The sequence below is a fragment of the Dromiciops gliroides genome, chromosome 2, assembly GCF_019393635.1.
Source record: "Dromiciops gliroides isolate mDroGli1 chromosome 2, mDroGli1.pri, whole genome shotgun sequence".
NCBI lineage: Eukaryota > Metazoa > Chordata > Mammalia > Microbiotheria > Microbiotheriidae > Dromiciops > Dromiciops gliroides.
The window spans coordinates 682,127,489-682,139,890 of NC_057862.1; the positions used below are offsets into that span (position 1 = coordinate 682,127,489).

A 12,402-nucleotide genomic window follows, 5' to 3' on the forward strand; every position below is an offset into this window, starting at 1 on the left:
AGGCAAGGGATCTGATCGAAATCAGATCACCAGCATCAGCATTCTTGCTGCTGGGGCTTATTTACCTAACTGGGCAGGCATTCTTTGTGGGATGTGCTGTCAGCTGATGAGCACTGCTTACTCTGGCTGTCTTAAGCACTGTAACTGCCTTCTCAGGTAGGATTGACAGGCACTAGGTGCATCGATTTATAACAGCAAGGGACCTCAATGGTCATCTTGTCCCCAGTTTCTTAAACTGTGGGTCACAACCTCATGTGGAGTCACATAACTGAATGTGTGAAAAATTTGGCTATAGTCAAAAGTTATGTATACTTAGTTTATATACCCAGGATCATGTACAAATTACTAGGGTGAAAAGGGGTCATGAGTAGAAAAAGTTTAAGAAGCTGTGATCTAGTCCAGCCCTCTCATTTTCCAGAGCATTTCCCAAGCAAATTTGCCCCAGGTCACATTGGTGTCAGAGTTGGGATTTGAATACTACTACAAATGTGTTGGCTACTTCTTTTCCATACCCCCACCTCTTGGAATTCCTAGCTCTCTTCAAGGCATCCAGGTGCCACCTCCTCCAGGAAGTCTTCCCTGATTCCTCTCAGTGGTTAGGACTCTTTTCCTATTAAAATTATTTTATAATTTGTTTCTGAATACCTGCTTTATTCTGTCAGTAGAGTGTAAGCTTCCTGAGGGCAGGGACTGTTTTGTTTTTTCCTCTTTCTTTGTTTCTCTGTTTCCCAGTGCCTAGAACCACAGCAAACATTAAATGAATGGTCTTTGAAGAGAATGACTTGCCCAGAATCCCATGGCTTTTCCATCTCAGGTATGGCCTCCTTTCCATCACCCTGTGCTGTGCCCTGCTGGGCCCTTTGGAGGAAGATGGGACTCTCTGTTTGTTCTGGTGCTGCACAATTCCTGATCTTCTTAGTTTGGAGTGGGGGGGGGGGATCACCCTCATCACACAGACACCGCATGTTTTCCCTTTTTTAGACTGTGTTTTTCTCTCCCAAATATTCAAGCCTTTAATTTTTTTTAAAGGTCAAATGAAAGGGGGAGGAGGGGAGGAGGTGGCGGCGAACAATTCTGCCCTGTGTAGATGTTCACTGTCTTTGTCATCTTGGCTCCCTGAGAAATGAGGCTTGAAGGATCAGAGCTGCAAGCCTGGAGGGAGGAATTCCAGCAACTGGTCTTTCGCAACTCCTCCCAGGCTAGCCTGGAGATTTATACTCCACGTGACTCCCTGCCCTTGTTTGATTTCTTCAGACCAAACAAGAGATTGTGATGGGGCCTGTGGCCCAAAGCTCCCCAAGTTGTTTCCTCTTCCCTAGGATCAACACTCAGTGAATCATCGAATGTCAGGGCTGGGCAGAAAGAATCATGAGCCCAGAATGTTAGCTAGAACTGGGTGGGACCTCAAGCCTAGAAAGTCGGAGCTATAACCTTAAATGCCAGGGGTGGGAGAAACCTCGGAACTGAGGATGGCAGAGCTGAGAGGGCCCTTCGAGATCACTCACAAGCTGTGGGAGTGTGAGCAAGTCACCTAACCTCGGTCCGTCTCACTTTCCTCATCTATAAAATGGGGATAAGAATAGCACCCACCTCCTCTATTGTGAGCACCAAATGAGACACTGTTTGTAAAACGCTTCGCACAGTGCCTGACACATGGTTGGTGCTACATAAATATTAGCTATTATTATTCTGGTCCGAGTCCTTTATTTTACAAGTGAGAAAACAGAGGCTAAGAATGTTCACATGACTTGTCTAAGGTCACACAGCTAAATTAGTGAAGAGCCAGGAGGGCAGCTGAAGACCCATCTTAGGTGAATCCTTTCCTGATTGCAGTTCATTTGTAGGTGTGTGTGTGTGTGTGTGTGTGTGTGTGTGTGTGTGTGTGTGGGTGGGTGGGTGTATGTAGTATATGTATCTATATCTATAGATATTTCTTAGGGCAGCTGTACATCTCCTTTTTTTTATTACAAACACAATCGTCCACAAGCACAAACATTCTGATATACAAAGATAGAGGGGAAAAAAGGATTGTAGGTGAATTCAGGAACTTCTGTTGTGAACGGTTTCTTTTTTTTTTTTTTTTTGGTGGGGCACTGAGGGTTAAGTGACTTGCCCAGGGTCACACAGCTAGTAACTGTTAATTGTATGAGGCTGGATTTGAACTCAGGTCCTCCTGAATCCAGGGCTGGTGCTTTATCTACTGCGTCACCTAGCTGCCCCCATGAACAGTTCTTTTTCAACAAAGTGTATATTAAAATGACCCTGATAGGAACAAAATCACCACGTTATTTTGTTTGTTTTTGAACTTTGGCTTCTGAGTATTTTTTTCAATGTTTTATTGGTGAGCTTTTCTTTCCCTGCATCTTTGTGGCTTCCCATTTAACTCACTCTGCCTTCCCACCATCTATTTGTTATTTGTAGTAAGAGAAGTCAGGAAAAACACATCAACATCTTGTGGCCTTGGATAAAGCACCGGCCCTGGACTCAGGAGGACCTGAGTTCAAATCTGGCCTCAGACACTTGACACTTACTAGCTGTGTGACCCCGGGCAAGTCATTTCACCCTCAGTGCCCCACTAAAAAAACCCCAAAACAAACAAACAACAACAAAAAAAAACCAACCACCTTCTTGTGGTCATACCTGAAAATGGGTGTGTCTCATTCCCACCTCCAGTTCATTTGCTCTCCTTTGGACTTTACTCTCTCTGATGTCATAGTTATCTGGATCCCTCTAGTTTCCCTAGTTGGGTCATAAAATCTTTAAGAGAAGGGTCTTTATCTTATCTTTCTTGGCATCCCTGTACTTAGCACAGTGCCTGGTATGTAGCAAGGCTTAATCAACATTGGTTCAGTGGATTTGAATTCAAGTCTCCTCATTGGTCCAATGTTCTTTCCACTACACAGTGAAACACCCATATAATCTGGTGCTTATTTCTCCCTCTATGAGCAAAGAAAGCAATACTTGGGGGGGGGGGTGAGGAGGAGTCTCTCTTTAGATGGAAAACAAAACCCAGCCCTTTTCCACATGGTTTATCAATTTAGTGGGATTCTAATATGGTGGTGGTCACTAGGATGGTGACATTTGTCTTACCCTGATGTGTTTTTTTTTGTTTGTTTTTTGTTTTTTTGTGGGGCAATTGGGGGTTAAGTGACTTGCCCAGGGTCACACAGCTAGCAAGTGTCAAGTGTCTGTGGCCAGATTTGAACTCAGGTACTCCTGAATCCAGGGCCAGTGCTTTATCCACTGTGTCATCTAGCTGCCCCCATCCTGATGTGCTTTTTCACAGGTGAGGTTAGAAGATGGTTCTGTTGGCTACCAGGGAATAGTTGTCAAACTAAGTAAGTTGCATTTTATAGTTTTTTTAAACTTATTAAAAGTCATATCTGTAGTCCAGAGCTCTAACAGAATAACAAGGAATATGAGAATGAATTTGATGGTGTTTTAAGAACAAGGTCACTTTTTTGGCTTTCAGAGCCAAATTGTGAGGCAACGAGGGTTAAGTGACTCACCCAGGGTCACACAGCTAGTGAGTTTCAAGTATTTGAGACCGGATTTGAACTCAGGTCCTCCTGAATCCAGGGCTGGTGTTCTATCCACTGCGCCACCTAGCTGCCCCTGGTCAGTGACTTCTTGCCAGATGTCCCAAGATCATGGATCTTGAGCTGAAGTGACCTCTAAGGCCATGAAGCCCAACTCTCTGACCCTGGGTGGCCCAAGGGGTCTGAGATTGTAGAAGGAGCATGGGTTTGGAGTCACAGGACCCAGGTTACTACCTGGGTTGTTTTAGGCACATCACAACCTTCTGGGTCTTAGATTCCTCGTTTATAAAAGGAGGAGATTGGCCCCAAAGTGCCCTGCTCATTTTTGTTTGCTTAATCCATGGGATGATGGGGATAGGAATGGGGAAGTTTGGAAGAAAATGGGAGTGTCATTTCCTGCGGCTCCACTCCAACTTCAGGAGCTCTGGAGGCTCCTTAAACCTCTGGGTTATACCAAGGCAGTGACCCACCTTCCACCCTTCCTAGTGGCACATCAGTATGGTGACTCTTCCCTTCAACAGCAAATGTCCAGGTGGACAGCAGTATCAGTCCTGGAACCCAATAACTTAATTACATGTTTGCTGTTCCACCCATTTCCTCTATTGGAAAGCCAGCCAGTTAATGGGTTAAATACATTAGCCACGTAACAGTGAGTAGCTTTGGGGGCAACCATAGAAATCGGAGAATCTGTTAATCCCCAGAATGCACAAACAAACTTGTCTGCATCAAATGCCCAGAGTGGCCACAGCAAGGCTTCATCTCAGAGCTGGAAAGGCCTCAAGTCAGCATCCACCTAACCCAACCTGTACCAAAACAAGAATTTCCTATTCAAATGCCCCACAGGGTGGGGGGAGGGGGGAGAGGCCATCCAGACGTGGCTTGAAGGTGTCCCTGGAGAGAGAAGCAGCCCCACCCCAAGGCAGCACTGGCCGCTTGGAGATAGCCCTCATTGTTGGGCAGTTCTTCCTGTATCCAACCTAAATCCCCCTCCTTGCAAACTCCTTGGATTGCCTCTTCCCTCGGCCATCAGACAGAACAAGTCAAATCTCTCTTCCAGATAACATCCCTGTAAATAATTCAGATCATACTTTTAGACCTGCAAGAGAGGCAGTGGGCTACGGTGAACTTTGAACTGAGGGGCACAGGCCGGATGCCAAATCCTAGCTGCACCGTTTATGATCTGTGTGACCTGGGACAAGACATTGAGCCAATCTGAGCCTCAGTTTGTCTGTAAAATGAGGACATTGGACTAGATGGCTTCCGAGATTCTATTTCTAGATCTGTGGACCTGAGACCCAATACGAAAGGGTTTGACTGGTATTGAATTGCTCAAGGATGAAGTGGGACCAGCTTCTAGATTAATCACCCAAAGAGCCATGAGCTGCCCTGTGGTAAGAAGGGGCCAAAGCCAAGTGAAATGATTTGCCCACGGCCACCAGGTCTCCCCGACTCCAGTTCTGTCTCTTTATATCCTCCTGTCACAGCTTCTCAAACATTTGAGCCTGCTCTAAATTCCTAGTTTCATGAATGACCCTGTCATTGCACCATGGCATAGAAGGAAGAGCACTACATTAGGAGTCAGGAAGTCCTGAGTGTGAATCCCGCCTCAGATGCCAATTAGATGCGTGACTGAGCAAGTTAACTAATTAGTCAATTCCGTGCAATCGGTTTTTCTTAAGTACCTACTGTGTCTGGGAGGAAATTGGGGATTCTTTGAGGAAGAAGCCAGAGAATTCCAGAGTGAGGGGAGAGCCTATGCACAAGTCAGGAAGGCTGGGGAGAGAATGTGGCTGTACAGGAAGGGCCATGTGCTACACAGCAAAGGATGCTGGATTTGAAGCCTGAGGGCTGAGTTCAAATCCCAACTGGGACGTTTATTAGCTGGGCAAGTCAATTGGCTTTCCTGGATTCAGTTTCCTTGATGGTAAAATGAGGAGTTTGGATCAGAGGACCATAATCCCAATTAGGTCAGTTTGGCTGGAACAAGAATAATCCCGAAAGCTGGGCTGAGACACCCTGGGAAGGGCTTTAAAAAAACACAAAGAGGGGCAGCTAGGTGGCGCAGTGGATAAAGCACTGGCCCCCTGGATTCAGGAGGACCTGAGTTCAAATCCGGCCTCAGACACTTAACACTTAGTAGCTGTGTGACCCTGGGCAAGTCACTTAACCCCAATTGCCTCACTAAAAAACAAAACAAAACAAAAACAAAAACAAAAAAACCCACAAAGAGGAGGAATTGGTATGTTTTCTCCCTCAAAGTAAGAGGGAGCCAACTAGAGCTTTTTGAACAGGGAGTGACATTTTGTTCAGTTGTTTTTCCATTGTGCCTGACTCTTCACGACCTCATTTGGGGTTTTCTTGGCAAATCTACTGGAGTGGTTTTGCCATTTCCTTCTCCAGCTCATTTGACAGATGAGGAAACTGAGGCAAACAGGGTGAAGTGACTTGCTCAGGGTCACACAGCTAGTAAGTGTGTGAGGTTGGATTTGAACTCAGGAAGAGGAGTCTTCCTGACTCCAGGCCAAGCACTCCATCCACTGTGCCACCCAGTTGCCCAGGAATGACATGGTCCTTTCCTAATCTAATTCTGTGACCCCTGGATCCTCATAATTCTGTAAACATACATCTTTTATATCTACTGTGATTCTCCTTTTCTTTCAGGCAATCAGCAAGCATTAGTTGAGCACCTACTATGATCCAGCATGGAGTTTGCTCCACTGCTCGGGCTAATTTGGGCAGTAGTGAGTCTCTTTCCTAGTTGTGTGACATCCTCTTTCTTTTTTTTTTTCCATTTCCAGCAATCTACAATTACAATGCATCCCAAGACGTGGAACTGTCTTTGCAGATTGGCGACACTGTCCACATTCTGGAGATGTATGAAGGTAAGACTGCCTGATGACAAAGAACTCTGGAAAGGACATTTACTGATTAATCTTTGGGGCTTGCAGAAGTCAACAGGCTCTTTTTCCTTCCTGAGATGTTGCAATCCCACAGCAGGAAGGATTGAGGTTGTAAGACTTCATGCCTCAAGGGCTTTTAGCTAGACAAGTTGAGCAATTGTAAGGATTTCTGATTCCCTCAGTGTGGCTGCTATATTTACTGTAGGTAGCAGCCCCTCCTAGCCTTTCGGAGGGTCCTGGGTTTCTGGGTAGAGGGAACAATTCATTAGAGGCCATCAGTCTGACTACTTTACAGCCTACGAAAGTGAGACCCAGTGAGCTGAAATGATTCAGTAGGTAGGAAGTGAAAGAGTTTGGATCTGAACCCAGTTCCTCTGCCCAGATAGAGCGGTCTTTTCATTGTACCATACTGTCTCCCTTCTTATGCCTGAAAAATGTATTACCTGGTGTTGGCCAGGCCTCTGGGGAGCTCAGCCAATGGATTCCCCAGCTTGTCCAAGACTCAAAACCTCTCCCACTTGGTAGGGTCTGTCAATGGAGCAGGAAGCTCTGAGAGAGAACCCGGAGCTATGTGCCATAATTAGGCATCTAAGGAATACTTGGGTTAAGGAGCCCACCCAGCCAAGTAAAAGATGTGATCACCAGGGTCCAGACTATGAGGGGGAGGAAGTTATCTGTCTCCTGACTCCTGGGTACATCACTGTTAATATCACATCTGGGAGTGGGTGAGAAATAGCCACAGGCTCATCAAATGCTGCAGGAAACTATTTTTAAGGGCTTAAGTGCCCCAGCTCCCCTCATTCACCCACCACAAGAGGCAGGGAGGTTTATAGTGGAGTGAGTCAGGAAAACTGAGGCTCACCTACTGGCTGTGGGATCCTGGGCAAATAAATGACTCCAAACCTCAGTTTTCTCATCTGCAAGATGGGCATCATAATACCCACTATATTGGGTCATTCTGGGGATAAAATGAAATTATGTCGTTTTAAAGTGCTTTGTAAACCTCAAGGTGCTATCTAAATAGTGCTCATTAATACTGTGATTATTGGAGGCAGCTGGTGCCACAGATACATTCAGATCCTTCCTCAGATACTCCTCTGTGTCACCATGTGCAAGTCATTTAATTTTGCAGAACCTCAGTTTCCTAATCTCTAAAATGAAGGGTTTGGACCCTCTTTCTTCTGAGCTCCCTGCCAGCTCCACAATCAATAATTTTGTTCTTTTCTTAGCTCAGCTAGAAAACATCCCAGGACAAGTTGGTAACCACAATGTCATTCTTTCACATTTCCTGTTTTCTGGCCTGTGGCACCGATGGAGAAAAATCACTGTTTTGTGAATGACTAAAATGATAGGGACATAAGCTCATTGAAAGCATCTCTGAGACAACTTTGGTCGGAGATGGAAAAATACTAATAGGGAGGATGATTATCCTAGTTCCAAAATACTGCAAGGCTGGAAAAGGAGGGAGAATGCCACCCATCTCTCTGTGGGCTTTGGATTTCCCCGGGGGAATCAGATTGGGCCTTCATTGGGTCCACAGAGTCCATAGGTACCCTGGAAAAAAGATCTCTCTTGCTTTTGGATATGAAGAGCTAATGGACAGGCAGAAAGACGTTAGCCATAAGATATACCTGAAAATCCTAATTGACTGAGGAGTTCCAGGTGTGATTTGCACCCCCCTGAGTCCTAGTTACGCTTCTGCAGCTCCAGAGAGGTGTGTCATAATATGAGGGGCACTGGCTTTGAAATCCGAAGTTTGGAGGTTGGATCCTAATTTTGGGTCTTCAGCAAATTGACTTACCTCATAGAAGCTTGAATTTCAGCATTTTAAAAATGATTCAGGGGGCAACTAGGTGGTACAGTAGATAAAGCACCAGCCCTGGATTCAGGAAGACCTGAGTTCAAATCCAGCCTCAGACACTTGACACTAGCTGTGTGACCCTGGGCAAGTCACTTAACCCTCATTGTCCTGCCCCAAAAAACAACCCTCCCCCCTCCCAAAAAAATGATTCAGTGGTCATTGAGGCCCTTTCCAAGTATAAACTCTGTGATCCCAGAACTGCCCTCTTCCTCAGTCATTCTCTTGCTCCAACCCAATGCCCAGGGGCACCTTGGGATAGGAATGACCTTTCCAAGCATTCCTCACCTCTGAGCTAGTAAGCCTCAAGACTCAAGGGAACCAACCCAGGCAGCCCTATAATTCTACCGCTGATCGGAAATCTAGCTGATCAATTGAAGCTCACGACAAAACTGAGGAAGCAAATTAGGTGATGGAGTGGTGAACCACACAGGAATATGAGATCAGCAGGAATATGTTGGAAAGAGGAGGTTGGTAATTAGAGTGAATCAGATACATTCTTCATGGAGATTGGATTCCTACTTGGGACCTTCACCCAGAGAATAGCTGAGGGGAGCTTGTATTTCCATTAAGGTTTGGTAGAAATCGGGTAACCACCAGTTAATGATTCTGTGGATGGGGAAAAGGAGGAGGAGTTCTAAAGACAAAGCTAAATACATATCGAGCAATTCAGATTTTAGGAAGATGCACATGTAAGATAAAAGCCAAGACGGGTAAAAAAGTACTATAAGAGAAGCTTTAAGTGCAATAAAGATCAGAATGAATTAAAGGTGACTCTAAAGGCAACATGAAAAGGGAGATTCACACACACATGCAATGTTGGCAACAAATGTTCCCTGTGCATAGGATGTTGATGATAACAAAAGGCCAAGAGGAAGCAGAACTACTCAGTTCTTATATTGCTCAAATTTTCTTTGCCAGCAAGATGCAGTGGAGATTGTACTCAATTGGCATTCAGCAGGCTTTGAGTTCAAATCCAGCCTTCATTGTTTAAAACCTCTGGGACCTTGGTCACTCCTTTGGACCTCTCTTTCATCATTTGGAAAAGGTGGGAGTTGGATTTGATGACCCCTAATATCTATTCCTACCCTGGATCTATTATCTTATAATCTTTGGACTTAGAATGAGAGGAATCCAAAAGGTTTAATAGAATTAAATCCCAAGAGAAATGAGGAGATAGAAAAATAACAACCAGCTTTCCTTGGTGAATTCAAATGACTAGGCCTGGATGAATTAGACCCTAGACTATGAAAACAACCACCATATGTAAGTGAATGTTGAGTCTCTGTATGTGATCTCTGAGGGATCATGGAGAAAGGAAGAGGAGCCATAGGACTGGAAAAGGACCAATGAACAAGTATTCAAAAAGCCGAAGAGGGTTGAATCTGAATATTATAAATTAGTGAACATGACTTGAATCTTGGTAAATTCTAGGACATATTATTAAAGGGATGCTTACTGAGCATGTCGAAAGGGAAGTAGCAACCAGAGAGCCCGCATGAGTTCATAATTGTCAGATTTATCATTTCCTTATCTGATAAAGTTACTAGAACAGGAAAATACTGTAAACACAGCAGAGCTAGATTGTAGCAGAACACCTGACAAAACTCCCATGTTGTCCTTTTGAAAAGCCTAGAGAGATATTGACTAACTGACAGTGCTGGAACTATATTTGAAACTGGTGAATGACTCAACCCAAAGAGCAGTTGTAATAGGTCAATGACTGCTTTGAATGTCTTAGTACCCCAGGGGTTTGTGTTGGCTAACATTCTTTGTAATGACTTAGACCAAAGCATAGCTAACATGTTTTCAGATAACATAGAGCTGTTGGATGGCACGGTTAACATCTACTCAATTTTGTATATCCCGGAATGACATGTTGAATAGAATTAAATTTAATAGCGATGGATCTAATAGGTTAAATTTAATAAAAATATACATAAATAAAGTCTTACGCTTCTGTTAAAAAAAAACATCAACCTCCCAAATACAAAATGGGGGAGGTATGACTAAGAAACCATCCTTAGGAAAAAGATTTGAGCATTTTAGGAGGCTGCATATTTAAGATGAGTCAGTGGCATGATAAGGCAGCCAAAAGAGCTACTGCAGTTTTAGGCTTGGTGTCTAGGAGGAGGGGGAAGAAGAGGTAATTTTTCCATTATCCTCTCCCCTGGTCAGACCACATCTAGAGAATTGTGTTCAATTCTAGGGGTCATCTTAGTGGCACAGTAGATAGAGTGCCAGGTCTGGAGTCAGGAAGACCTGGGTTCAAATCCAGTTTCAGACACTTACTATGTGACCCTGGGCAGGTTGCTTCACCCCCTTTGCCTCATTTTCCTAATCTGTAAAATAAGCTGGAGAAGTAATAGCAAACCACTCCAGTATCTTTTCTAAGAAAACCTCAAGTGGGGTCATAAAGAGTCAGACACAACTGAAATGACTCAACAACAACAACAATAACTACTACTCAATTCTAGATGCCATATTTTGGAAAGAACAGCAATGAGCTGCACAGTATTCAGGGGAAGTCAGCCACAATGCTAGCAATCCTTAAGTTCATGCCACTTGTATGGACTGAAGCATGTTCACTCCAGAGAAGAGAAGACTTGGAGAAGTAGGGAGGACAGGGCAGCCATCTTTTAATTGGTTTATGAAATTAACACCGACCAAATAAAATGGGTATTTCCACATACATGGGCTAGAAGGAGAGCAATGGCCACAAAGCGGTCAGTCTCTTTTTGTATGGTTCATTGGTCTTCTTAAGTACATGCCAAGGTCAACCTGTCGCTGTCCGCAAGTGTTTTAAGGAAAACAAGTGGAAGGAAGGGTAGGTTTCTTCTTGGCTCCACAATTCAGGAACAATGGAGAAAAGTGTTAGAAAGGAATATGTGGATTTACGGATGAAAGAAAAAGTTCCTCATAATTTGAACAATGGGAAAAGTGGGATGGGCTGCCTTTGGGTGGGGAGAACCTCCTCCACCACCACCAGCATGAAGGATTTTTGTGCAAAGGCTGACTGAAGCTCAATCTATAAACATTTATTAAGTGCCTATTATATGTCAGGCACCATGCTAAATTATGGGGATACAAATAATACAAAAAGACAGTACCTAATCTCAAAGATTTTATAATCTAACAGGAAGAAATCACACAAAAGGAAGCTGAAGGGAGGGGGCAGGAAGGGGGAAAGGTGGACGATGTGGGAACTTGGTGGAGAAGTCAGAACAAGAAGTCCTAAAGTAGTGGCTACAGGTGAGAAATGAGGTGTCTGAACAGGGCATCCTCCTTAAATTGAGGCTTGGAGTTCATGAACTCACCCTCCAACCAGAGAGATAGAGGGTGGTGATGAGGTGGAGTATCAAGGCTGATGAGATCCAACAGGTTATCCCAACAATGAGTGTTCTGGGCCATGGTGGAGAAGTCAGACTGGGGAGTCCCAAAGTAAGGTTGCCAAGTGAGAAATGAGGATTTTCCTGGATGTTGGACAGGGAATTCTGGATTGGACAACAGCCATTGAGGTCCCTTCTGACTCTGATGTACTGGGATTCTAAGAGTCCAGGATTTTTTGAAAAGCATTACAGCTTAAAGACCTCAGATGGAGCCATGATCACTAGGCATGGCCTTTAGCATCTCCCTCTGCCTTAATTTGCTCACCTGTAAAAGAGGCATGGCGTTATTCTGAGTACCCATATCATAGCTATGTTGAAGGGAATGCTTGGTAAGCTTGAAGGTGTCATCTAGAAGTGAGGCATTATTACCATCGAGGAACAGGGTCAAGAGCACTATCTCTGAAGTCCTTGCACCTGGGTTCAAATCCTGCTTCTGATGCTCAATGATTGTCTACCATTTATATGGTAATTTACCAATATTATCTCATTTTATCCTCATGACAAGCCTAGGAGGCAGGCACTCTTATGTTTGATCCCTACTTTACATATGAGAAAACTGAGGCAGACAGAGTTTAAGTGATCTGTCCAGGGTAACAAGGTTAGGAAATGTTTGAGGCTGGATTGGAACTTGAGTCTTCCTGACTCCACATTCGATGCTCTATCTACTATCTTACTAACTCTGTGGCAGGTCACTTAATCTCCCTCAGTTTCCTCAT

General features: G+C 44.3%; 1 protein-coding gene across 1 annotated transcript in view; it reads left to right on the forward strand.

Annotated features, from left to right (window-relative positions):
- DOCK5 (dedicator of cytokinesis 5) overlaps nt 1–12,402 on the forward strand; it is a 230,297-nt gene that overhangs the window by 53,616 nt on the left and 164,279 nt on the right. Inside the window, exon 2 of the mRNA XM_043988287.1 lies at nt 6,338–6,421. Within this exon, the coding sequence (XP_043844222.1) occupies nt 6,338–6,421 (84 nt within the window). The remainder of the gene's footprint in view (nt 1–6,337; nt 6,422–12,402) is intronic.